Source organism: Naegleria gruberi, assembly GCF_000004985.1.
Source record: "Naegleria gruberi genomic scaffold NAEGRscaffold_79, whole genome shotgun sequence".
Taxonomy (NCBI): Eukaryota; Heterolobosea; class Eutetramitea; order Acrasida; family Naegleriidae; genus Naegleria; species Naegleria gruberi.
In genome coordinates, this window is record NW_003163248.1 from 124344 (window position 1) to 147828 (window position 23485).

The 23485-nt window shown below is 34.4% G+C and overlaps 15 protein-coding genes and 1 non-coding gene across 16 annotated transcripts; 5 read left to right on the forward strand and 11 right to left on the reverse strand.

The window, feature by feature from the left end:
• The first annotated feature begins 278 nt into the window (after window positions 1-278).
• Window positions 279-1847, forward strand: NAEGRDRAFT_82063 (uncharacterized protein). Its single transcript, XM_002669658.1, has 2 exons — window positions 279-540; window positions 710-1847. The coding sequence occupies exons 1-2, from the start codon at window positions 441-443 to the stop codon at window positions 1675-1677; spliced, it is 1068 nt and encodes a 355-aa protein (XP_002669704.1). The 5' UTR covers window positions 279-440; the 3' UTR covers window positions 1678-1847.
• A 65-nt stretch (window positions 1848-1912) lies between these two features.
• NAEGRDRAFT_54033 (uncharacterized protein) lies at window positions 1913-5447 on the reverse strand (the record flags this gene model as incomplete). The annotated part of the gene is made up of 2 exons (XM_002669701.1): window positions 1913-5228; window positions 5299-5447. 2 exons carry the CDS (start codon window positions 5445-5447, stop codon window positions 1913-1915), a joined length of 3465 nt encoding a protein of 1154 aa, XP_002669747.1.
• Window positions 5448-6150: 703 nt separating this feature from the next.
• On the reverse strand, window positions 6151-6885 carry NAEGRDRAFT_54034 (uncharacterized protein; the record flags this gene model as incomplete). Its single annotated transcript, XM_002669702.1, has 1 exon — window positions 6151-6885. The coding sequence occupies one exon, from the start codon at window positions 6883-6885 to the stop codon at window positions 6151-6153; it is 735 nt and encodes a 244-aa protein (XP_002669748.1).
• A 95-nt stretch (window positions 6886-6980) lies between these two features.
• Window positions 6981-7700, reverse strand: NAEGRDRAFT_75338 (uncharacterized protein; the record flags this gene model as incomplete). Its single annotated transcript, XM_002669703.1, has 1 exon — window positions 6981-7700. The coding sequence occupies one exon, from the start codon at window positions 7698-7700 to the stop codon at window positions 6981-6983; it is 720 nt and encodes a 239-aa protein (XP_002669749.1).
• Window positions 7701-8105: 405 nt separating this feature from the next.
• On the reverse strand, window positions 8106-9165 carry NAEGRDRAFT_82064 (uncharacterized protein). The gene has a single exon (XM_002669704.1). The coding sequence runs from the start codon at window positions 9151-9153 to the stop codon at window positions 8290-8292; it is 864 nt and encodes a 287-aa protein (XP_002669750.1). The 5' UTR covers window positions 9154-9165; the 3' UTR covers window positions 8106-8289.
• A 1036-nt stretch (window positions 9166-10201) lies between these two features.
• On the reverse strand, window positions 10202-11637 carry NAEGRDRAFT_77631 (ras family small GTPase). The gene has a single exon (XM_002669705.1). It carries the CDS (start codon window positions 11029-11031, stop codon window positions 10417-10419), a length of 615 nt encoding a protein of 204 aa, XP_002669751.1. The 5' UTR covers window positions 11032-11637; the 3' UTR covers window positions 10202-10416.
• Window positions 11638-11660: 23 nt separating this feature from the next.
• NAEGRDRAFT_75341 (uncharacterized protein) lies at window positions 11661-12716 on the reverse strand (the record flags this gene model as incomplete). The annotated part of the gene is made up of 1 exon (XM_002669706.1): window positions 11661-12716. One exon carries the CDS (start codon window positions 12714-12716, stop codon window positions 11661-11663), a length of 1056 nt encoding a protein of 351 aa, XP_002669752.1.
• Window positions 12717-13232: 516 nt separating this feature from the next.
• Window positions 13233-13550, reverse strand: NAEGRDRAFT_75342 (uncharacterized protein; the record flags this gene model as incomplete). Its single annotated transcript, XM_002669707.1, has 1 exon — window positions 13233-13550. One exon carries the CDS (start codon window positions 13548-13550, stop codon window positions 13233-13235), a length of 318 nt encoding a protein of 105 aa, XP_002669753.1.
• Window positions 13551-13894: 344 nt separating this feature from the next.
• On the reverse strand, window positions 13895-15034 carry NAEGRDRAFT_82066 (calponin homology domain-containing protein). The gene is made up of 2 exons (XM_002669708.1): window positions 14949-15034; window positions 13895-14900 (listed from the first exon to the last, which is right to left on the reverse strand). Exons 1-2 carry the CDS (start codon window positions 15027-15029, stop codon window positions 13953-13955), a joined length of 1029 nt encoding a protein of 342 aa, XP_002669754.1. The 5' UTR covers window positions 15030-15034; the 3' UTR covers window positions 13895-13952.
• A 257-nt stretch (window positions 15035-15291) lies between these two features.
• NAEGRDRAFT_75344 (uncharacterized protein) lies at window positions 15292-15954 on the forward strand (the record flags this gene model as incomplete). Its single annotated transcript, XM_002669659.1, has 1 exon — window positions 15292-15954. One exon carries the CDS (start codon window positions 15292-15294, stop codon window positions 15952-15954), a length of 663 nt encoding a protein of 220 aa, XP_002669705.1.
• A 184-nt stretch (window positions 15955-16138) lies between these two features.
• NAEGRDRAFT_75345 (uncharacterized protein) lies at window positions 16139-16804 on the forward strand (the record flags this gene model as incomplete). Its single annotated transcript, XM_002669660.1, has 1 exon — window positions 16139-16804. One exon carries the CDS (start codon window positions 16139-16141, stop codon window positions 16802-16804), a length of 666 nt encoding a protein of 221 aa, XP_002669706.1.
• Window positions 16805-17535: 731 nt separating this feature from the next.
• On the forward strand, window positions 17536-18585 carry NAEGRDRAFT_75346 (uncharacterized protein; the record flags this gene model as incomplete). The annotated part of the gene is made up of 1 exon (XM_002669661.1): window positions 17536-18585. One exon carries the CDS (start codon window positions 17536-17538, stop codon window positions 18583-18585), a length of 1050 nt encoding a protein of 349 aa, XP_002669707.1.
• Window positions 18586-18776: 191 nt separating this feature from the next.
• Window positions 18777-19685, reverse strand: NAEGRDRAFT_75347 (uncharacterized protein; the record flags this gene model as incomplete). The annotated part of the gene is made up of 1 exon (XM_002669709.1): window positions 18777-19685. The coding sequence occupies one exon, from the start codon at window positions 19683-19685 to the stop codon at window positions 18777-18779; it is 909 nt and encodes a 302-aa protein (XP_002669755.1).
• A 366-nt stretch (window positions 19686-20051) lies between these two features.
• Window positions 20052-20534, reverse strand: NAEGRDRAFT_75348 (uncharacterized protein; the record flags this gene model as incomplete). Its single annotated transcript, XM_002669710.1, has 1 exon — window positions 20052-20534. One exon carries the CDS (start codon window positions 20532-20534, stop codon window positions 20052-20054), a length of 483 nt encoding a protein of 160 aa, XP_002669756.1.
• A 1570-nt stretch (window positions 20535-22104) lies between these two features.
• Window positions 22105-22177, reverse strand: NAEGRDRAFT_t780. The gene has a single exon. It is a non-coding gene; the product is annotated as a tRNA-Asn (tRNA).
• Window positions 22178-22274: 97 nt separating this feature from the next.
• NAEGRDRAFT_59875 (spoU protein) lies at window positions 22275-23241 on the forward strand (the record flags this gene model as incomplete). The annotated part of the gene is made up of 1 exon (XM_002669662.1): window positions 22275-23241. The coding sequence occupies one exon, from the start codon at window positions 22275-22277 to the stop codon at window positions 23196-23198; it is 924 nt and encodes a 307-aa protein (XP_002669708.1). The 3' UTR covers window positions 23199-23241.
• Window positions 23242-23485: the final 244 nt, after the last annotated feature.

Consider the following 23485-nt stretch of genomic DNA (forward strand, 5'->3'; position numbering starts at 1 on the left):
TCAGTGATTGTTAAAAAGATTTGTTCTTTGTTCATTATCAACCCTTTCATGATGCAATTCATTATTGATATCAGGTTCCATCAACACAGATATTCTTCACTCAATTAACCATCAATGGATGACGTTCAGAATTTGGTTAGTGTTGTGTATGACAACTGTTTCATCACCCAACTTCTTTTTGACGCTGGTTGATGGTGGACTTTTGACAGCCAATTTTTTGATGGCACGTTCCCAAACGAGATGCGCGTCAACCTCATGAAAAACATTTTAAAAAAAATTGCTTCAACTTGTGTGTGTTTGTAGAGCGCGCCGTTTTAACGACATTTCAACTTCTCTCGAACCGCAAAACAAACTTTTTACTTTACGAGCGCAACGTTCATTGATCAAAACAACAAGAATAACAACAACTAAATAGAATAGAACAATATATATAGAATACAATGGCTTCTATTCAAGAACAAATTAACAAGGCTCGTCAAGAAGCCCAATCTTTGCAAGATCAAATCAAGAAGAGTATGGAAGGTGGTAATGATGCTAAACGTAAGTATATACTTTGTATTCGAAATGGTCAATTAACCAATCTATAACCAATATTATTTTGTTGTTGTTTTACAATGTTTTTTCACCGTTATCTAAACAAATAATTTTTACACTTGTAACAACAATAATAACCAACTAATAATAACAATTTAAATTTGATCAAAACTAGTCAACAAACTTGATGTTCCAGCTGTTGGCCCATATAAATTCAAAGTTAGAAATACTCTTCGTGGACATTTGGGTAAAGTTTACAGCTGTGCTTGGAGTCCAGTTCCAGATAGCAAATTGTTGGTTTCTGCCTCTCAAGATGGTAAACTTATTATATGGAACGCATTGACAACATTCAAACAACATGCTATTACTCTCCGTACTAACTGGGTTATGACTTGTTCATACTCAAATTCTGGTCAATATGTTGCTTCTGGTGGTTTGGACAATATTGTTTCCATCTTTAACATTAACCAATTGACTGATGCTTCTGATAGTACTCAACCAACAACACCTCACCGTGAATTGAGTCAACACACTGGTTATATCAGTGCTTGTAAATTCATTTCAAATGATAAGCAAATCTTGTCAAGTTCTGGTGATATGACTTGTATTTGTTGGGATATTGAAATGGGTCGTCCAATCAAGACTTTCCAATCACACACTGGTGACTGTATGTCTGTCTCTGTTTCTCCTGATGAATCTCAATTCGTTTCTGGTGGTTGTGATGCCTATGCCAAGTTGTGGGATATTAGATCGGGGAAGTGTGTTGCTACCTTTGGTGGTCACGACTCTGATGTCAACTGTGTTCAATTCTTCCCTAATGGTTTGTCATTTGCCACTGCTTCTGATGATAACACTTGTAGACTCTTTGATATTCGTGCCAGCAGAGAATTGATGGATTATAAGGATGATTCCATCAGAGAAGGTGCTACTTCCATTTCATTCAGTAAGTCTGGACGTTTGATGTATGCTGCCTACGATGAAAAATCTGTTGTTGTGTGGGATACTTTGAAGGGAAAGATTGTTCAAAATTTGACAAGCGAACAAAATGGTCCAGAAGGAAGAGTTGCCTGTCTCGCTGTTAGTCCTGATGGTAATGCTTTAGCTACTGCCTCTTGGGACTTTAACTTGCAAGTTTGGGCTTAAATTATTGTAGTTTTTACACAATAATTCTCTCTTATTCTCTCATTCTCCTCCTGCCACCCAATGTTTGTTCGCACAACCACAAACATCATCACCATCAACTCATTCACATCATCATCATGTACACTTTCTAAGTTTGTAAACTTACACACACAATAAATCTAAAATTATTTAAAAAACCTTCCTTACAACAATAGTACTACAACAACTAATTTTCAATTGTTTGCTTTACTAAATCTCAGTAAATTGGAATAACTGGAATGTAATTAGTATTGGCATTACTAATAAATGATGTTATATCACCACCAAATCCGTTATCAGCATGATATTTCATTCTCAATTGAAATGCTCTTGCATTCAAGTTGGAATTGAGTGGTTGAGCTGGGAGGGAAATTAACGTACCAGCCACCGAAAGAGTTTTTGAACTTCCTGTTGCATCATACGAAAAGTAATCAAGTGAATAGGTAATAGTGAACGGACTCAAAAACTGTGGAAGTGCAAACTCTGCAACTTGTTGAAAATAATCTTTGGAAGTTATTTGTATTGAAATATTGGTTCCAACATTCAGATTAAAGTAAATGTAATAATTATTGTGGTATCTAGTACTGACTGAGAATGGAACCTTGAAATAAATCCAACCATTGGTTTGATTTTGCATTTCAATGGTTTGGAAAGATATGGTTGGAGGTATAAAGTTCTCATTCACAAAGTACATATCCAATTCCATTGGCACACCATCTTCTGTCAATGATCTGACAGTTTTCAAGATTTTAATGGATGAAGGAATGCTTCCAGGAATCACTTTTAAAACTCTATTGTTATTCGAATTGTCCAATTGTAAATAATTAGAATAAGAACCAATTGCCTGATTATTATTCAAATAATCGAATGCAGTTAAAGCTCCAGCTCCAGAAACTGCCAACCAATTTGGTGGCTTTAGCATGTAGAGAGAATAGGATGTGGCAGCTGCAAATGCAAACCAATGACCTACACCACTTGAATAACCCCAACTTATTCCAGACGAGTCGGTCCATCCAGAGTAAGCAATTCCATTAAAAGCTCCCATATAATTAGATGCAGTATAGACATATTTTCCCACACTTACAAATGCATGAACTCTTACTGAACGACTTCTTCTCAGATAGATATTCGCTGGAATGCTAATTACTGTGCTATTTGCAGCAGCAGACATTATGGAATCCATATCTGAATCACACTTTGTGTCTGGAACTATAGTATCTGTGCATTTCCATGAAATACTACTCAATGGATCTGCGAAGGAAGATTGAGGAAAATTGAGAGTAAGTTTGTATGGGAAATCAGGAGAACTGGATGTGAAAGTGGTAACAGTGGTTGCTGTGAAGGATATTTTGGTCAGGACAGGAATGAAAATCAATCGATGACTTCTCGAAATCAGCAGTTGGTTGGTTGTCATGTTGTAAACTCTCAAATTGATTGTGTAATTTCCATAACCTGATACGGTACTCTTGACAATTGCCAGTTCGTAATTAGTATTTTCAGTACAATTGTAATCAAATATTGTGGTTGTTGGTTTGACATTTGCAGAATTCAAAACTTCCCAAGCAACTTTCACAGTTGGATGGTTGACTTCAATACCATTAATGGTAATTTGTTTCTTGATAATGAATGACTGAGTTAGCGTTGTTACTAAATCAGTGGTATAGTAGAATGGGTTTGTGTTCAATAAAATCTTTGCTGAAATTATAGGAACTGAGTTTTGACTTGAGCTACTTGTTGAACTATCTAATAATTTTGTTATATTCAAAAATGCTGATTCGCTCCAAACATTGAATCTGTTTTTCAGTTTCAACTGAATCACATGACTACCGACTGGTAAATTAGTCAATTTAATGGATTTTGCATTCGTTCCACTCTTTGCATGAATAGATTGATTCAGATTTGAAATTTCTTGAATGGAATTCAATGAGCTAGTAAATAAATACCATTCGAAATATAAATTCTCGTCATACAACTTTTCATTTCTTGAATTGATCGCGTTCAGTGCAATGCTTGATTCGTACGTAATTGTTGAATTGAGAGTTGAAATGAAAGGCAGTGGTGGAATAATCTCTTGTGGATCTGATTGGATTCTTATCAATTGATTGGAAGAGGGATCTTCAAAATGGAGTATTTTGAATTGTAAATCATCTCCTGGAACTAGTTGTGAATCTGAAGGAAGTTGAACAACCATTTCTCCTTCTAAATATTCTAAAGATGAAATTGTAAAATTACAATAAACTGGAAGTTGACCAATTCTTGGAGAGTTAAAGAAAGTGTTGCAAATTGGATTCATTGTGGTTTCAATTTTGAAAAGTGTAGCAATTGGAGCTATTATTGTAAACTTTACAAAATATCCAAATTTATCGAATGAAAATTTTGAATTCTTGACATGAGTTTTACACTCCATTCCATAATATCCATCTAGACATTCATTACAAGTACCATTCGTCCAATACCCATGATCCAAATCATGATAACAATCACATAAACCATCTCTGGAACATTCTCCATTTCCATTACAAGTACTATTCGAAACACAATTCACTTGACACGATGGACCAAAGTAATTCTCTTTACATTCATCACAATAACTTCCTACATAAACATCACTGGAACATGAACAAGATGAATTATCTGGAGAGCAAATTCCCAAATTATTACATGTCATTTCATTTGAACATGATAATTGACTTTTACAATTATCTCCTGAATGGAATGGATCACAAACTGAACAGTCATCTCCAAACCAATATCCATTTTGAGCAGATGAATAACATTCACACATGTCCAGATCCATACATTGTCCATGTCCAGAACAAACCAATGAATCATTTTGTTTCAATCCAAAACAAGTTGACATTTCGCATGCATCTCCATAGAATCCTAATTGACATTCACATCCTGATTGAGAACAATTTCCCCTTCCTAAGCATACTCTTGAATAATCAGTTGAATTGTAAAGTGTCATGTTCTTTCCTAAACATTTGACTTGTTCACATTCCTGTCCATCGTATGGATGTGGACACAAGCATTGATTCATCGACACGCATTGTCCAACTCCTCCACATACATATTCATGATCCATTTCCAAACCATAACATGAAATCTTTTCACAATCTGATCCAGAATATCCCAATTCACATGAACATGTATTCGTTCCAATACATTTTCCATTTCCAGAGCAAATTTGATTTGAAACGCTCTCATCAGTTGCATTCAAACCATTACAAAACAGATCAATCCTAGTATTTGTAATAATATTCGAATTGGATCCTTCCTTTTCACACTCGTCTCCATAAAAACCTAATTGACAAGTACAAATTCCATTATTGCCACACGAGCCTCTTCCTGAACAAGCTCTAGTATCTGTGGAGTTGTAACTGCCACAATATTTCTTCGAACAATCCACACTATAATATCCATCATCACAATTACACACGTCCATGTCGATGCATGCTCCGTGTCCAGAACAGGCATCACTCTTGGAAGCCTTTTTTCCATAGCAAAATAATGAACTAGTCTTGAACTGGCAACTGAATCCACCATAGCCATCTTCACACTTTACAAAATGTTAACTATTAACGAAACATTTCAAATAATTACCTTACATAAATTTGGAGAAATACATGTTCCTCTTCCAGAACAAACTGTTGCACTATTTGAAGTGATTTGGAAACATCTCGGCACTGAACAATCAATTCCCAAATATCCCTTATTACACGAGCAGAATCCTGTTGATCTACATTTGCCATGTCCACTACAAACCAATGGATCATCTGGGGAATAGCCAAAACACTTGGCAATTTCACATTGTGTTCCAGTGGCCAATTCATTACATTGACATGTATCCACTGATGTACATGTACCATTCCCTGAGCAAACAGTGGCGGAGGAAGCTGAAACTCCAAAACATGTTATTGCACTTCCCTCCACTGCATCTCCACTCCTTAGCGTAGACAGTATTATGGCTATCAGAACCGAAGTTAAAATTAACAAGTGTCTTCTTGTGTTGCAGATGTGAATATTTGTTCGTGTCATGGTGGCTTTAATTAAGGGAAGTTTAATTAATTTGTTTTTTTTCTTGATTTTACGTTTGGATTAAGGAAGCATTTGAACAGTCATCATATTACATGGTCTAAGTAAGGGCGGTGTTTCCAAAATTTTGGATGCAGGAATCAGGTTGTAGGGTGATTCTTAGATGCAGATTGCTTTTCTAAATTAGTTCCTCCCTAATTTGTTGTGGGTAGTGCCTATTCTGTAATACAGAGAGTTTTACAATTGAGATGGAATGGAAATGTCGTATAAGTTGAGAAGTGGTTCATCTATGGAATATAATCAGTCCTCCTCCTCCTTGCAGAATTTCAACAACACACAGTATCATTTGTGGGATATCTAAATCAGCAATGGTTCAATACTAGCATGTGCATACTGTCTTTGTCACATCCAACATGTTTATTAAAGGTCTGAAAGTTGTTCAACAGCTTCCTTGATTGGTTTTGGGAAATACTTGAGTGTGAATGTCATTTCTGTACTTTCGGTAATGTTAATTCTGTGACATTTTCCAACGAGTTTCAAAAGACATTTGCAAAAGTTTTGAATGATTTCCATTTCATCATCAACCTTTTCCAAGTCAATTCCTAAAATATTCTCAATCAGTTGAGGAATAGTGGAATCTTCTTCTTGACCATCTATTTCAAGGGAAATGGTATCCCTTTCCTCTTCTGTAAAGGCATAAAGCATTTCATGTTTCAATGAAATTTCAGTTAATTTCCCATTTGCCAATTCAAATACAGCAGTTGCAAAAAATCTTTCCTCCTGAATGTATTCTGTAAAACCAATATAATAAGCTTCATGAATCGTGTAATACTTGAGCTTTGATTTAAGTTGTTGGAACATGGTTTCATCAATGTTGATATTGAAATCACGATTAAGCCAAGATTCCTCGAAGAGGAACAAGTTATGAGCCTTTCTTGCAGATTGTTTCAGAATTTCACTTCTGATCATGTCGAAATATTCCATTTTCTGTGAGAAACTCAAATCAGAATGGACAATCGGATTGAGAATCATCTCTAAACATTTCAATCCTTCTTGTACTTCAATACTCTCGGCTGATTTGTTGAAAGCATCATCGTCTTTAGATTTCAATTCCTTAATCATACTCTTCATGACATTTGAATTCGTATCAACCATTGGTTCCATGCAACAATATTCTTTAGCACCAGCACATGTCATTAAAAAAGTGAGAAATGCTTTCCAATCCCATTCACTTGGAATTTCTAATTCTTTCATAACATTGTTAATTGCTTAATGTCAATTTTACCACTGCCCATTGGTTCATCTTCCCAAGTATAGTAATAATTCAAATACCAAATAAGATTCTTCTCTTGAAAATTTGAATCTCTCACTTTCAAATCATAACTTCTCTCCAAATTATCCACTCTAGTATTTGGTCCATAAACATAATGTTGAGTAAAGATCATAAACTCTTTTGATTTCTTTAAAATTTTCAATTCTGATCTTCCTCCCTGAGTTTGTGAAAAAACTCCACCCACATATGAATTGAACGAAACAATTCCACTCTTAAATAAATTGGAATAAGTCTTATTCATGCAGAGTACGTTAAAATTGGTATCATTTTCTAATAGATATTGAAAATAGGATATTCTATCATCAAGGACCATGCAATTTCTAATTTCTGCATTAACTTTCAGCAGACAACCTTGCAAAAAATCACAAGATTCATCCTTTACTTTTGCATTCATTTTGGATAATCTATTCAAAAAGAATAATTCATTATCATTGGATTCAATAGATTCGGAAGAAATTCGTAATTCCTTGTTGATTGATTGGTTGACCAATCGGAATGTTAAAACTTCTCTGAAGGTGAGAAAGGAGTAGACATTTAACAACACAGCACTATTGAACCATGAGGAGTGATCGTGTGTTGTTGATTTTGCTTTTTTAGATTCGGATTGGGAAGATTCGTCTGTTTGCTTTCGTTTCATTTTTTTCAAGTATTTTCTGGCAGATTCAGAATCAAGTTACAACTTGTTCAAGGCTTTGATAATCTTGAAAAGTAAATCCATTGGTGATTGAATAACCCCTGCAAAAATATTCGGAAATATTAATTGTTAAATTTCCGAACCTTTAGATTAACCTCATGTGAGCAAGCTGTGTTGGATTTGATGATTATTCAATACAGCTTGAAAAATTACAATGCATTCTTTACTTTCCACTGATTTTCTAATTGTAAAGTAAACATGATGGAAAATAATAAGCAAAAGGTAATGAAAGTTGGAACCTTGGTGCAATACTACGTTAGTATTCGAAAATTTTCAACGATTTTCAAAAGTTGTTGGTTCCTACGATTTGTAAATGAAATACGCATTTGCCGTAATAAGTCTAATTGTGATAAGAAATAGAACTTTATCTATTTACTCAATTTCATAACTGTTCGAATGATTCAAATATTATTTGAGTGAGTTTCAAATTACCAAATCTCACACTAATTCAATTACTAGGTAGAATCCCATGTTACAATAAATCCCTGCTAGAGAATGAATCAATTCTAATCATTTCTTTTGAACAATTAATTTAGGCAACTTTCTTTGCATCATAATCTGGAGATTTTGTACCGTTCTTGACATATAATTCCTCACGAACAATGAATCTTTCAGGTTTGAAGAATGCAGCAATGTAAGGCAATACCAAACAAGGAACTGAAATCAAACACCAATAGGAAGGTGTTTCATGGAATTTACCAATTGTCAAGGTGACAGCCAAAGCAGCTAACCAACCACCAACTACAGCGCTTCCCATAATCCAACTCTTTCCAAAGAAATCATTATCTTTCACAGAATATCTGAAGAAATGAGGGAATGCAGCAACCAACAACCAAGTATACCATGAAATGCCATGTCCCCACAATGGATGATAAGGAAACATCCAATACAAGTGATTAGGTCCTTGCATGGAACACAACTTGGTATTAACATTTTGGATTTCAATTCCCAAAATATTACCAGGAACACCTTCTGGTCCATCATTAGCAATTCCAGTACCAAATCCACCAACTTGGAAATAACCCATTACCAAACTGATAGTGGCAATAATCAATGTAGCAAATGAACAACCCAAGGCATATCTGAAAGTACTTCTTCCCTTGGCTGTATTTTTAAGACACCAATAATTGTGTGCAATTGGTTGAGTCCAAATTAGAAAGTGAGCAACAATCGACAACGTAAAATTCGACGTGGTGCCACAAGTACCTTCAAGACCGTAATAATATTGCAAAAATTGTAAAAACTCCATCGATGTATATGAAAGATACATCAATACTTGGGAGATACTTCTTGCTCTCCATTCCTTTCGAATAGCAAGTGTTCTTCTAATTTGATCCAAAGTCATCAATCCTCCAAGGAGGGAAAAGAACAATGAAGCTCTGAGTGACCAACACATGTGTTAAGCTGTTTTGTTTTTTTAAATTGGAAAATTTGTTTTTCAGCGATTCTAGCGTGCAAATTCACGCGCAAGCTAATTGAAAGGCCCAACTTGTGTTACACATCAGAATATTTTTTGAATCTTTTGTTTACAATCAAGTTTTTAATGAGCGCTGTAAAAGTGATGTTAGCTAGAAATGGAAAGATAAATAATTTGGTAAGCCACAGCCATACAACAATGATTTTGGACTGACAACATTAATAATTATAGGGTGAGAAAGAAAAAACGGCACCTTTGCAAAGTTTAAAGGATGGATCTTCTCTTGATATTACAAATGGATTTTGAGATGATTTTGAAATTCTTGGAATCCATGAGACATGAACACCAAATGCTCTGGAGCATCCATTGGAATATTTTGTAATCTCTAATGCTGAGTTAAAGTTGGATTTCTTGTAATAAATCAATCCTTGGCAGTTGTTACTGGTACAATAGGAAAAGCCATCATTTGAAATTTTGATTAATACTTCATGAGAGGAAATGAGTGGGAGAGTAATACTTGGTGAACAAAACAGGAAATAAACAAGTGAGATTCCAATTGATTTCAATTCTGCTATGTAACTGTGAATATAATCGTCCAATTTGGCTAGTCCAATAAGTGTTAAAGAAATGAAATAGTTCACTTTCAATTGGGAACATGTCATTAATGAATCTTCTTGGTTATCGTTCTGTGTAACGACCCATTGTAAATTATCCAAATAATAAAATTGTTTTAAAAAGGAAATTGCAGATGTTGAATTTCTCAAATATAAATCCATTCGAAACTTGTTCCAATCCTTCTTCTCCACAAGTGCAAGATCATTTAATTGTACATATCCTTTACGTAATTCATTTGATGTTATATGTTCGATCCGATCGGGTCTTGGAGCATTCCTAAACCTTTCCGATAATACACGTTTTTGTAATCTTGTAATTGTTTTTTTCCAAGTTTTGTTCACTCTCTTGAATTTCCACTGATAGAAGTATGGAATGAATCCAAGAATGATATCTAATAAATCATCATAAATGTAAAACTCTAGTTGATCTTGTTGCATTTTTTTTAAAATCTAAAAAGGGAATTTCAAAATGTAAATTCTGAAATGTTTTTGAAAATCCATCATTTAAAATTCGCTCTCAAAAAGTTGTCATAAAATTACAACACTCAAGTCTTGTCTTCTTGGTTGGGCCACAATTTCACATAATATATTATATATTTCACATAAACAATTTTCAGTGCTGTAAAGACTACTGAACAGTACATTTCTTCTCCTTGTGGTTCTTGTTTGTTTCAATTTTTTGTGGGTTTTCCAAAATGTGCAAATGAGTATGTGTCAATAATCCAAGTCTCTTATCGAAATCAATTGTTCCTTCGCCTGTTTTTGCACTTGTTTCAATAAACGAGACAGCTCCTATTGCTTTTGTAAATTCAATTCCTTCCTCTTTTGAAATTGGTTCATCAACAGTAGTAGAATAAAACAAACTATTCCAGTAGAGTGAATCTTTGAGATCGTTCTTTGTGGAAACAACAACAAATGTAGCGGTAGGAGCACCAAGAGTGCATTCCCACATCAAATGCTCAACTAAATATTTCAAACTTGAAAAATCATTGATGGCATAGTTCATTGTAAAAAGATTTGTCTGAGGATAAGAAAGTGGTCGCAATCTATCATAATCTTCTCCACCTGCTGTGTCCCAATATGCAACAGAAAAATCTGCTTGAGTTTCAATACCATCTACTATGCACTGTACATGCTCCGTTTTTACAAAACTGTCAAATACAGTTGGTGTGTAATCTTGAGGAAAGGAATGATACCCAACCCTATTCAAGAGACAAGTTTTTCCAACAAATGTAGCACCCATAGAAACCCATTTGAGATAATGATAACCGGTTATTGGTTGACTTTTTGGTTCTAATCTCAGTGGTTCTTGGAGAGGTGTTTGAATGGATGACTCTTCAATAAATATTTGTTGAGCAATTCTCTTTCTTATAATACTTTCACATTTAGTATTTTTAAAAGTACCATTCTCTAGGGCTATTTTTGAAATATTATCACTAATTGATCTAATATATGATATTCTCTTTTGTCTCTTTTCTTGGAAAACTTTCCAATTATTTTCATCAATTCTCTTCCAAATTTCCTTGATGAATCGAAATCGGTAATTTCCTTCTGTTTCTTTCCATCCAATTTTCGTACACAAAACATTGTTAATTAATTCCATCTTGTTATTGATTAAATCTTTCCAAAACCAATCACTCCACGAATAAATCATCAAACATTTTCCGAAATTAATTGTATTGATCAAAGTTTGATTATAAAATTCGTTTTGAATTTCCTCAGATTGTGGACGATAGAATAAACTGGCCAAACCATTTAATTCTACCCGAGAGAGAAACTCCAAAATATAGAGCATTACATTTTGATCGAGTTTGTTAATAGATGAAAAGAGTTCCTTCTCTGTTGATCGTTTCATTTTTTTGATGAGTTTATTTAGTAAACAGGGCCACCAAAGCTATTAGAAATGATGGAAAGGCACTTTCGAAGACCAGGTGGAATAGTTGCAGATCCCTTTCTACAACTTTCCACCTTGATATGCATCTTGTCTACTTTGAATAATAGTGGTACCTCGACTCCATTTTTCATTCCTATTGTTGTAATGCACTGAGAGAGGAAGTTGTGTTCGTCATTTGAAACAATTTTCATAGCATCAATAATCTCAGCATAAGAGTCAGACTTCCATTTTAGATTGGTGATTTCATCCATTTTGTAAACAGTTCCGAATGAGACACCTTCCTCACTTGATTTCTTTCTCCACATACTATGAGGGGATGGCCTGAAATGAGATTTGAGAAGTTCCATAACCTTAGAAGGATTGCTTAATTTGATGAGTGCTCCATTCTGTTGCTCAGGAATCAAGTCTCTAATTGTTATTTCATCAGGAATATTTGAATCAATATCTCTAACATCTAGAAATGAACCATGATCCAACAAAGGAACCTCTCTTTTTGTGACAGGAATGGTGTAATTTTCGTACTTGTTTGATAATTGCTTAGAGCAGAATGGCCAAGTTATAAAAGCCTTCTTCAATTCTTCATGATGTATGCAATGAGATCTTCTGTGTTTACAAGTATAGCCTACATCTCCCTTGACTTGATTTTCAGGAGTGAATTCTACAATCTTTAAATCAAACTTGATATCTCCATTGACATTCTTTAGTATTCTCGCAAATTTCTGCCATTCAAGACCTTCTAGCCTTTTCTTCTCATAATCTCCAAAGTTTTTAGCCAATTTTACACTATTCTTGCAATTTATCTTGACTTTGATTCCATTAATCAATGTAACTTCAGGGGTTATCATTGTCTTGTTGATGTTTGGCTTTGTTGATTTGGCTACCTTCTCCTTTAAGGTTTCAGCCATAGATAGAACAGGCTTGATTCGATGATGATATTGATCAGTAGCCTCCCTTTGACTTGAATGATCCTTAGCCTTTAAAGTAGTCTTACTATTCTCAATGTTTGATTTTGTTATGGTGGTTCTTTGAGCCATTTTTTTTAGGTTGTTTTTTGAATTGTGACTTCCATCAGAAATTTCAAAACTTTGATCGACAAAATGTTTTGCTTTTAGGACGGTTGAGAGTGATATTGAAGAAACGTGATTGGATGCCCTGAATAGCAGAGACATGTTCAAAACGTATCGGAGACCAAGATGAAGGTTAACCTTGTGAATTCCCAACCCTTGCATGGGTTGTTGAATACAATATGTTATCCTGAGTTCTCAACCTCTAAAAACCTCTCTGATTGTGAGACTATACAAGCTATTATTCTATACAACAATCACTGGTGATGTTGATATTAAATATTTTGATGATGGTGAAAACAACTATTTCAATGATGAAGGCAAGCCTTTGGATTTTCGCGCCATTTTTTAAATTTGTTAATTTTAAAAAAGTCTTAAAAACAAGAAACAACACTCATTTTCATATCATCATGAAATATTAATAATTTAATGATCGGATTATTGTTGGTATTATTTGTATGTACAAGAGGAGGATTAATGGATAGATTACATGGATTTAAAAATTTGCAAAATATAATACATTGCAAAGGCAACTCGAACATAATTTGGTGATTGGAGCATGGCTTTGGCCAATGGAAGATTATACTTGTTACAACTCTTAGGGTCTAATTGCCCCAGCTGATAGCAGTAATCACTCAGGAACTGTATTGTATCTGCACGGTATTTGTGAAAGTCATTCACATTGGTCCAGTTGCTCTGAACTGTTTCTTTCCATTCCTTGTAGGAGATCGAATCAATAGTATAGAACAATTGGCCAAACTTGCATGGCTCATCGAAGAAGGAAGCATCAAAGAATAGACTCATGTTAGCTTTTAAGTAGGAGGTGTTGTGCTGTTTTTTTGTATCGCCTTTCTAGCAGAGGAGCAAATATTTTTGAATTATTTTTGCACGTTTGGAACGCACAAACAAAATTGTTTTGGAGATTTTTGAGTTTGTGTAATTATTGTTGCTTGTAATGTATTGGATTCCAAACTCTAACAATCTATCTGCAAGTTACAATGGAAACTTGTTTGATTTGCTTCAAAACAATTGTGAATTAATTTTGTGAACTTGTGCCATTTCCATATATTTTAGAATCTAAACTTTGGGAAGATGAGATAAATGTTATCCATGATTGATTAAAAATTTTATGAGCAAATCCAATATTTAGAATAATATACAATTTATAGTTTTCACACAGTTAGAAAAATTTTGAGATTTGTAAAATTACAATCCTAAAAGTTGTTTCTTCTTGAGTTGGAATTCTCTTTCAGTGATAATTCCCTTGTCTCTTAAATTACCAAGCTTTTCCAATTCATCCAAATTTGATCCAGAACTTGATTTGCTTGATGTTGAAGTTGATGGTTTGATTTTAACAACTTCATTCGAGATGGAACGACCAGTGTCGTGCTTGATTGAACCACCAGTTTGTTGAGAGAAGACTCTTGAATCTCCAGTATTATTGACCTTAACAACTTCATGTGAAATGGAACGACCAGTGTCGTGTTTGACAGATCCTCCTGTTTGTTGTGAGAAAACTCTTGAATCACCAGTGTTATTCACTTTAACAACCTCCTTTGAGATTGATCTTCCAGTATCATGCTTAACAGATCCACCAGTTTGTTGTGAGACAGCTCTAGAATCTCCAGTACTCTTGACCTTAACAACTTCATTAGAAATTGATCTTCCAGTATCATGTTTAACTGAAGCAGCTCCAAATTGTTGACCAACTTCAGCATTTGCTTGTCTCAATTGTCTTTCAGTAAATTCAATTTCCTTCTTATCAGAAATCTTCAATCCCAAAGTAGGTAAATTATATCCAACTCTCTTCTGAACAACTGATCCAAAACTATATAAGGCCATAATTACGAGTGGAATGTTTTTTCCCTCATATAAATCAACACTCATAAATGTGTTATGAGTATCTAAACCTAATTCTGCAGCTGCCTTCAAGAAATAACCAATATTCTCCATACACATGAATGGCATCTTACCAGAGTTGATGGTTTTCACAATTCCTGGTTTAATCTTGTTGGCAAGTTTACATAATAAAACGCCATCTTTGAGTGATTCTTGAAAGTCGTTGGAGGAGAATTTGGTGCCAGTGACTGCTTCGATCCATTGTCTGACTTCTTTTTCTTTCTGTGGATCGTGTTTTCCTGCTTGTTTTTTGGCCTTTCGTATAGTTTTAGTTTTTTAGGTTGGAAAGAGAAAGAAACTTACTAATTCCTTGTCTAAACCGTAGACTGGTAAACCATTCTTATCATGAACGGTTGCTTGGCTTTTGTTGGTGTAGTGAGACATTTGGTGTATTTTTTTTGTTGATTTTTGACGTTGAAGTATGACAGGACTTTTACTTGATGACAAGTTAATCGGATTTTTCACACTACGGTTTTTGATTTGAGCAAAATCTTCACCCATCTTTATCAAAAAACTGTTCACAAGATCTGTAAGTGAAAAAATTATCAATTTACTTTTTAGTAAATTGATAAAAATTGATAATTGAACATATTCATCATCTGAAAACTTAATTCTATGAGAAGATGAATTTCTATTTTACAAGAAAATGCAACGAGTATTCATTCCCTTCATTGTTGGTTTGTTCTGTTTATTTGTAACTATTCGAAAGGTTTCTGGAAACAATTCAAACTTTGAGAATTATTCGAAAGTTGAAGATGTAAAACTTCCATTGAATTGTAGTACTAGCATGTCAGTTGTGTTTCCAACTGAATTGTTATTGCAATCTTTCTTACATGAAAAACATTCGAATAGCAACTTTACTTCTCTTTGGATAAATTTCATGATCGCCTCGAAAAGGGAAGGAATCGAATTGGCAGAATTTGGATTAAACTCTCAAAATTCGAATCAAGAATTTCTCTCCTTAATGCAAGAAATGAAAAATAACGCAACCGAAACCAAAACTAAACTAGAAGAATTACTTTTCACTCTAAATTTACCTACAATGAATGAAATGCAAGCACTAGTCTATGGAAACGATTGTTCTCTAAGGGCAGTTCCATTAGATTCCATTCGAGGTCCATGCGATTTACTCTTCATTTCAATTCATCGTATGTCCATGACCAAAACCATGAATCTTATGGTTATGGCATTGAACGGAGTTGACCAAAGAGTTGTTTCGATTGCTTACAATGAATTGATTACTTCTTCAAAAACAATTGGTAAACTTTTGCAGTTATCCAAAAGTTTACAATGTTATCAAACTTTGTAAGAAGTATTGTAAGGAGAAACAAGGAGTTTCGAATATAAAGTTCCAATTGTAACTCTTTTTTAACATTATTTATGGTATTTTCTATTTTGAAACTTGGTGTTTTTGCACATTGTTCATTTTGAGTATGTTTTGAAATCCAAATAAATTCTCAAACTTTGACTTGCTATTCGAAACACACAAGAAAATGAAAATAATTCTCATTGCAACCTGTCTCCTTCTTGGAGCCATCCTTGTTTCCTGCCAGCAACAACAACAACAAGGTACTGATCAAACAAGCTCAACCTCTTCCAATCAATCCAACGATATCAAACTTCCATTGAATTGCAGCACCAGCATGTCAGTAGTCTTTCCAGCAGAAATAATTCTACAAGCCTATCTTGAAAGTGACACTGCCAATGTTACAGCTCTTTGGCTCAATATCATGCTAGCTTCCCAAAAACAAGGTGCCTCACTCACTCAATCAGCCATTTCCAAATATTCCTCCAATTCTCAATTAGTTTCACTTTTACAAGAATTGAATGCAAACATGACTCAAATGGAACAACAACTTTCTGGATTATTCTCATCTTTGCAATTGCAACAATTACCTGACATTCAAAATCTTACCTATGGTGATGATTGTTCATTGAGAGCTGCTACAGTTGATAATTTGAGAGGTCCATGTGATTTTATATTTGTCTTGATTCATAGAATGGCAATGGCAAAGGTTGTTAACTTGTTGGCCATTTCTGAAGGTGATATTAATCAACAAGTTGGTGATATTGCTTACAATGAATTGGTCAATTCATCCAATACTATTGAAAAATTATTGCAAATTGCAAAGGCATCCAATTGCTATGCCCAACAATAAACAGCATCTGATTGTTCAATTCACCATTTTTCATACCTGCCCAATATCTCATTTTACAGTAATGATCCTGCGCTTGTTCCAAATAAAATACTCCAACCCTTTTATATTTGTTCACACTACGGATTCCTTGGTCCGCATTTGCATTCTTTCCGTACTTTATTTTTTTTCCAAGTGAATCTTCACTTCAATTGCAGCATGTCCATACCTTACGCATTACCTTACGCCATTTATTAGAATGTCAATTTAATCTTCTTAAATACCAACACAACATTCTCACTCCTTATTCCTCTAATTTCGAAATTCAAGTCAAAAAAATCCAATCAACTGCAGACGACCTCAAGTTTACAAGCAATAACAACAACTTTCAATTTATTCGCACAATATTACATAGCATGAAAAATTTCAAACAATCCCGCGCTTCTTTTTCTTCCTTGATTGCTTCAACAACATCAAACACAACACGCACCAATGTTGTTAGTTCTGCTGCTGCTGTTGGTAGCAAGAGAAATATCTTGACTATTCAAAATAGGCTTCCGATTCTTTTAAACAATAAGAAAAATCAAACATCCACAACATTATCATCAGTATTGATAAACAATATTATCAATAACAGCAATAACAAGTATTACTACAACTACTCGACAACAACACACTTTCCAAGAGGAGCTTCCACTCGTTTGCAAACAACATCTTCCGAAGATTCTTGCCATCATACAATTATAACTACAATCATGTCTTCTTCTGCAGATCAACAACATCATCACGAACATAATGGCCAATGCTGTGGTGGAAATCATCAACAAGCACAACACTTGACTGTTAACGATGTATCACCTAACACTCTTTCTGGTGATGAATCAGAATTCAATTCGGGATCCTCTCATAACACAAAGAAGAAAGTCTCTGGTATTAGTATTAAGAAGAAATCATCTACTTCATCATTGGGTGAAGCAGGTTGTTCCCATCAAATTGATTATAGTCAACTTAGTGCTGCTAATAATCAAAATCCAAATCTTTCTCGTCCAGAACCATCTGATCCTAATGTTTCTTACACCATTGAAGGTTTATTACAAAAGAAACCAGCTGGTATTAATGTACCTATTCAATTCGAAGAAGAATTCACTGAAGAAGAACTTGTTGCTCAACAAAGTTATGAAAAGTTGTTGAATAACAATAAGGAATTTGTTTCAGACAAGTTGGGTTCTGATCCTGACTTTTTCAATAGAATCAAGGATGTTCAAAAACCAGATTACATGTTAATTGGTTGCAGTGACAGTCGTGTACCTCCTGATCAATTGACCAAGACCCAACCAGGTCAAATTTTCATTCACAGAAATGTTGCCAACTTGGTTGTCAATACTGATGTTAATGCCATGTCAGTTTTACAATATGCTGTTGAAGTTTTGCAAGTTAAACACGTCATTGTTATGGGTCACACTCGTTGTGGTGGTGTTATGGCTGCTTTGACAAACAAGCATTTGGGTTTAATTGACCACTGGTTGAGAAATATTAAGGATGTTTATCGTCTCCACAAGGCAGAAGTTGATGCCATTGAGGATAAGGATAAAAAGATCCACCGTATGATTGAACTCAATATTATTGAACAAACTCTCAATCTCTGTAAGACTAGTGTTGTACAAAATGCTTGGGCCAAGGGAAGAACATTACACGTCCATGGTTGGTTGTGTGATATTGAAACTGGTCTCATTAAGGACTTGGAAATTGAAGAAAAGCGTTGGAAGGAAATTGAAAGCATTTACAAATACGATTTTGAACTCTAAGTTATTAAAACCCTGTACATATACCACCACCATTATATAAATTATTAAATTTTGCTATTAATTGTATTGTGAAATGTTTTTTATTGACATTATTATTGACATTTCTATGAAAATTAAAGAATTGAGGAGAAGATAATGACAATTCCTAAACAAGATTTTATTGGAATATTTAAAGTTCAATGACAGTTGTCTTACTTCAAAAAGAGTTGACTATTCTTTTCAACATATTGTTCAAAGGTCAATAAACCAGGGAATAATTCTCTTGCTTCTTTAACAGCTTGTTGCTCATTATCTTGATAATAGCCACATTCATTAAAGTACATGAACATATTCTTTGCTTCAGAACCCATTCTTTGACCAACAGTTTCGGCATCCATTGCAACGTATTGAGTTGGGACATTTAATACTGTAGTGCAAATATCAGCCATTTCCTTAAGGGATACATAATCACCAGCAGTAAGGAGCTTTCTTCCATTGTAATTTTCTGGATGCTTGAATACTTCAGAAACAACAATTCCCAAATCATCAACTCCAAATACTGGAAGTTTTCTGTCAGTATTCACACCAGCAAAGATCATGGCACTAGCTCTGTCTTCATTCAATCTGAACATCATTCCAGGAAGATTGTCAGCGAAAAATGGTGGGTAAACAAAAGTCTTGAATGGAATGTTGGTCTTTCTTGCTTCTTGCTCAACCTTATTCTTGTTAGTGAAATGAGGAACTGAAATTTTACCACCAGATGCCTTAGTGACATCATCCAATGAACTGAAAACAAAATGTTGAACATTATTCTTAACAGCTGCTTCAACCAAATTCAATCCTTCGGTCAATTCCTTTTCATGATCAACTGAACCAAATCTTCCTGGAGTTGTTACACCAAAAACACCATAAGCACCTTTGAATGCCTCTGCAAGAGCTTCCTTATTACTCATATTGCATGAAACAATTTCAACACCTTGTTCGGCAAGTTCTTTGGCTCTGGCTGAGTTGGAATCTCTGGTAATTCCTCTCAATTTCCAATTGCCTTGCTTTTGAAGATGCTTAATGACACTTCCTCCTTGTTTTCCAGTAGCTCCAATGACAACAATTAATTTACTCATATTGTATACAAATATTTGATTTGTTTTTTTTGTTTTTGTTAATGTTGTTCAATAAGGTGATTGGCTTTTGAAAGAATTCATTTCTCCCGCTTGTTTTTCTTTCCGTATTTCTTCCACCTTGAGGTTTATTTCTTCCGCTGATACAAATCTTGTCGGAGGAAATGCATAGTGAAGTAAATGGAGTAACAACAAGTCCATTGGGAAGAACCCCTTCTATATCCTTCCCAAAATGAAATCATTTTTATGGATAGGTCAACTGTGCATATCTTTCAATGGTATTGAAATGCAATATCCAACAAATGAAATTTGAAAATCAAAAATATTGAAAGTTGAATTGATAAGGGTAAGAAAAGTTAGTGAAACAGTTTATTTCTTAACTGACTTTTTGGTGTAAACTGGCTTTCTAACCTTATTTTGTGTCTTGTTTTGTTTTCTCTTCAAAGACAAGTCTTTTAACTTTCTTCTGAGATCACTGTGCTCTCTATCAGGTGCACAAGCAGCACTCTTGTCTCTGTTATAACATTTACACTTGTTATTACCAACACATCTTCCTCTTCCATAACAGACATTCTTATCGGTGGATTTCTTTCCGTAACAAGTGAAAACTTCTTCCTTCTTTGGCTTCTTTAAACCAGTAGCTCTACATCTTTTTGGTTCGCTCAATTCTGGGGCAAAACATTCACACTTGTTATTGCCAACACATTTTCCTCTACGAGAACAGACACCCTTATCAGTGGATTTCAAACCGAAACATGTGAAAACTGGTTCCTCAGCACTAACAACATTGCAAGCAATGACACCGAGAATGGCTACAAGAACGACAATAAGCAAGCTCTTTCCAAAGAACATTTTGAAGAAGTTGTTTTGTTTTTTTAAAATGATGATGAGAGATGCAACTCTGTCTCCCTCATGAATTTAAAGCTTTTTCAATGTGAGTCATTCACATGACCATTTAAGAGCTTACTGTTTTCACATCCATAGAGATATTGAAGGTGGTAAAGAGTAATGAGGGCGACCAGCTGATTTGCATATGAACTGTTGGGTCTACTGGAAGGGTAGAAACAATTTTTAACAGAAGCTGTAATATGTTCATGGACAAAAATGATTTTCAGTACGGGGTCGTATCAATACAGAACATAATACTGCTAAATGGTTTACAGTTTTCCCATTTTGGGGATTCCCGCCCTCTATCTCTGTTAGAAACTTTCACAATCAGTGACCTTATCATTGATTTGGAATGTGTTAGGATGGCAAACATTAAGCAAAATCTCTTTTCAACACACATGTAACGCCATGATGAAGCTGCATTACATGATGATTCAGAAATTACGCAATTTAAGAAAAAAATCTAATGATGAGGAAGAAGACATATAATGTTGGATGTGCATATGATGTTGGTGAGGATACATATGGAAATGAATATTGAAAGTGATAGAACTATCAAGATATTTGAATGATGATTCATGTATTTTCGAATCGTGAAATATTCCAGTACTTTGATGAGATGTTGCACTAACGAACCAAAGGTAATCAAGTTTAGTAATCAAAATTTTCAATTTGGAAAATTGCATCTGATGAATTCCTAAAAATAACTTGTTTAAAAAACTTGGAGTATTCAGGAAATAGAATAATTTTCAAAATCTTTTGGAATTTGGTTGGAAGATTTTCTTAGATTGCCTTTTTGGTGTTAAAGATTGGAAACAAAGATATCAAACCCATTCAAATTGAGTAGAAAATTGTTTGATCACGAATGGAATTGGAAATTGAAAGGTATTTCACAGATGGGGTGGCCTTACCACGATGAATACACCTCAACCAGTCCAACTTAAAATCAACAACGAAGGATATTGTACATAATACTGAAGCACCACAAATTAGGTTACCAAGTTGAAAAAGATGTAAATTAACTTCAATTCAGTAAATAATTCAAAGATGAAGTTTCAATTTCGAATTGATAAGAAAATGAGAAACCAAAATTTGCACCAAGCTATTGAACATGTCTAATGTTCAATAAATATGAGGTTGATCAACCTTATCAATTTCTTCAACAAAACCTTACTGAACCAACAAGATTCTGTCTTCGTTGCCTTCACTGTTCATACAGTCAAAGACTGTAGCGGGATTGTCGCCATATTCCTGGCAGGCTTCCCGTCCAAAATACTAATTGAAATCAGTGTCATTAATATTTAACAACAAATTACAACCTGTAACTTTTAAGTTATTATACTAAGAATTTAGATTACAGATGGCTACGGCCATATCACGATGAATGCACCTCATCCCGTCCGATTTGAGAAGTTAAGCATCGTCGAGCCACATCAGTACTGAGGTTGGAGACAACTTGGGAACCTGTGGTGCTGTAGTCTTTTTGTCTTAAATACTCTCTGGTTTATGTATTGAACAACTGGCAAAAGGAACTCTCCCCCTGGTGGGCTCGAACCACCGACCTGCAGATTAACAGTCTGACGCTCTACCGACTGAGCTAAGGGGGATCACATCAATTAATTGCACAAATTTTCTATTAAAATCGGTTGCAACCTGCATTGCCACAAATGGTTTTATTCTTTGGTGAAAAATTCAATCAAAAAAATGACTGCTCTCAGAAAATTCATTCGCTCCTATCCCTACACTCAAGAACAAAAAGCTTCACTCATCAATTACTTTTCCAATTTTCTAAAGGAAGGAAGAGTCTCCATGATGAAGGATGTTCTTGATAAGAGAACAAGATTTATCATTCCGGTTCTTGAAGATGTTCAATCATCACAAAATGTTTCTGCCATCATTAGAACTGTTGAATGTTTCGGAATGAATGATTTACATATTATTTCAAATCCAGACTCGATGAGTGATAAAAAAGGAATTTCTAAAGGAGTTGCAAAAGGAGCAACAGATTGGATCAATATTAAGCAATATCAAAATTCGGATGAATGTTTTAAAGAATTAAAAGAAAAGCATAATTGTAGAATTATTGTTACTTCACCATATTCGATACCACAATTAGTTCTTGGACAGAAGAGAAATTCATGGAGAGAGGATCAACATCCATCTGTTTATAATAATTTGAGAGATGAAATTACGGAAAGACATGTTAGAGTTCCTCACTATATTGGAATTGAAAATGTTCCTATTGATTTATTGAATTCAGACAATGATTATGATAAGCCAATTGCTGTTGTTTTTGGAAATGAATCACATGGAATTTCCAATTCAGCAATTGACCATGCAGATGCTTCTCTTACCATTCCTCTGTATGGTTTTACTGAAAGTTTCAATGTTCATGTGAGCACAGCCCTCACCACCTATTATCTCAATGAAAAGTTTAGAAATTATCTCAAGAATAGTGAAACTAAATCATTAGCTGAAAAGTACATGCTCTCTCCAGAGGAAAAGAATAATACACTTGTTGAATGGATGAGAGAGTGTGTTTCACTGGGTGATGAAGTTGAATTGTCGTTTATGAGAAATAATGGAATTTCAATTCCAACTCATTTCTCTTCGGCTCATCAATCCTAAGTTTTAATATTCATTTAAAATATTAAATACATTCCATTGTTTGAATATTCCTTTCGTCTTAATATGAAGCCATGACAACAATTTAAGTAGTGGCTGTTTCCTATTGAATGCAATCACTTGGACTTTCCAATAACGTCATATTGAAAAAAGAGATCAATTCATCTCTTAAAAACCATCTACAGTTCATTGAGGTGGTTGTTAATTGACGGTTGGACAATAATAAACCTCAATAACAGTCGATTAAAATCAATATCATCAAATTTTTGAAAGGTAATGACAAAACCTCC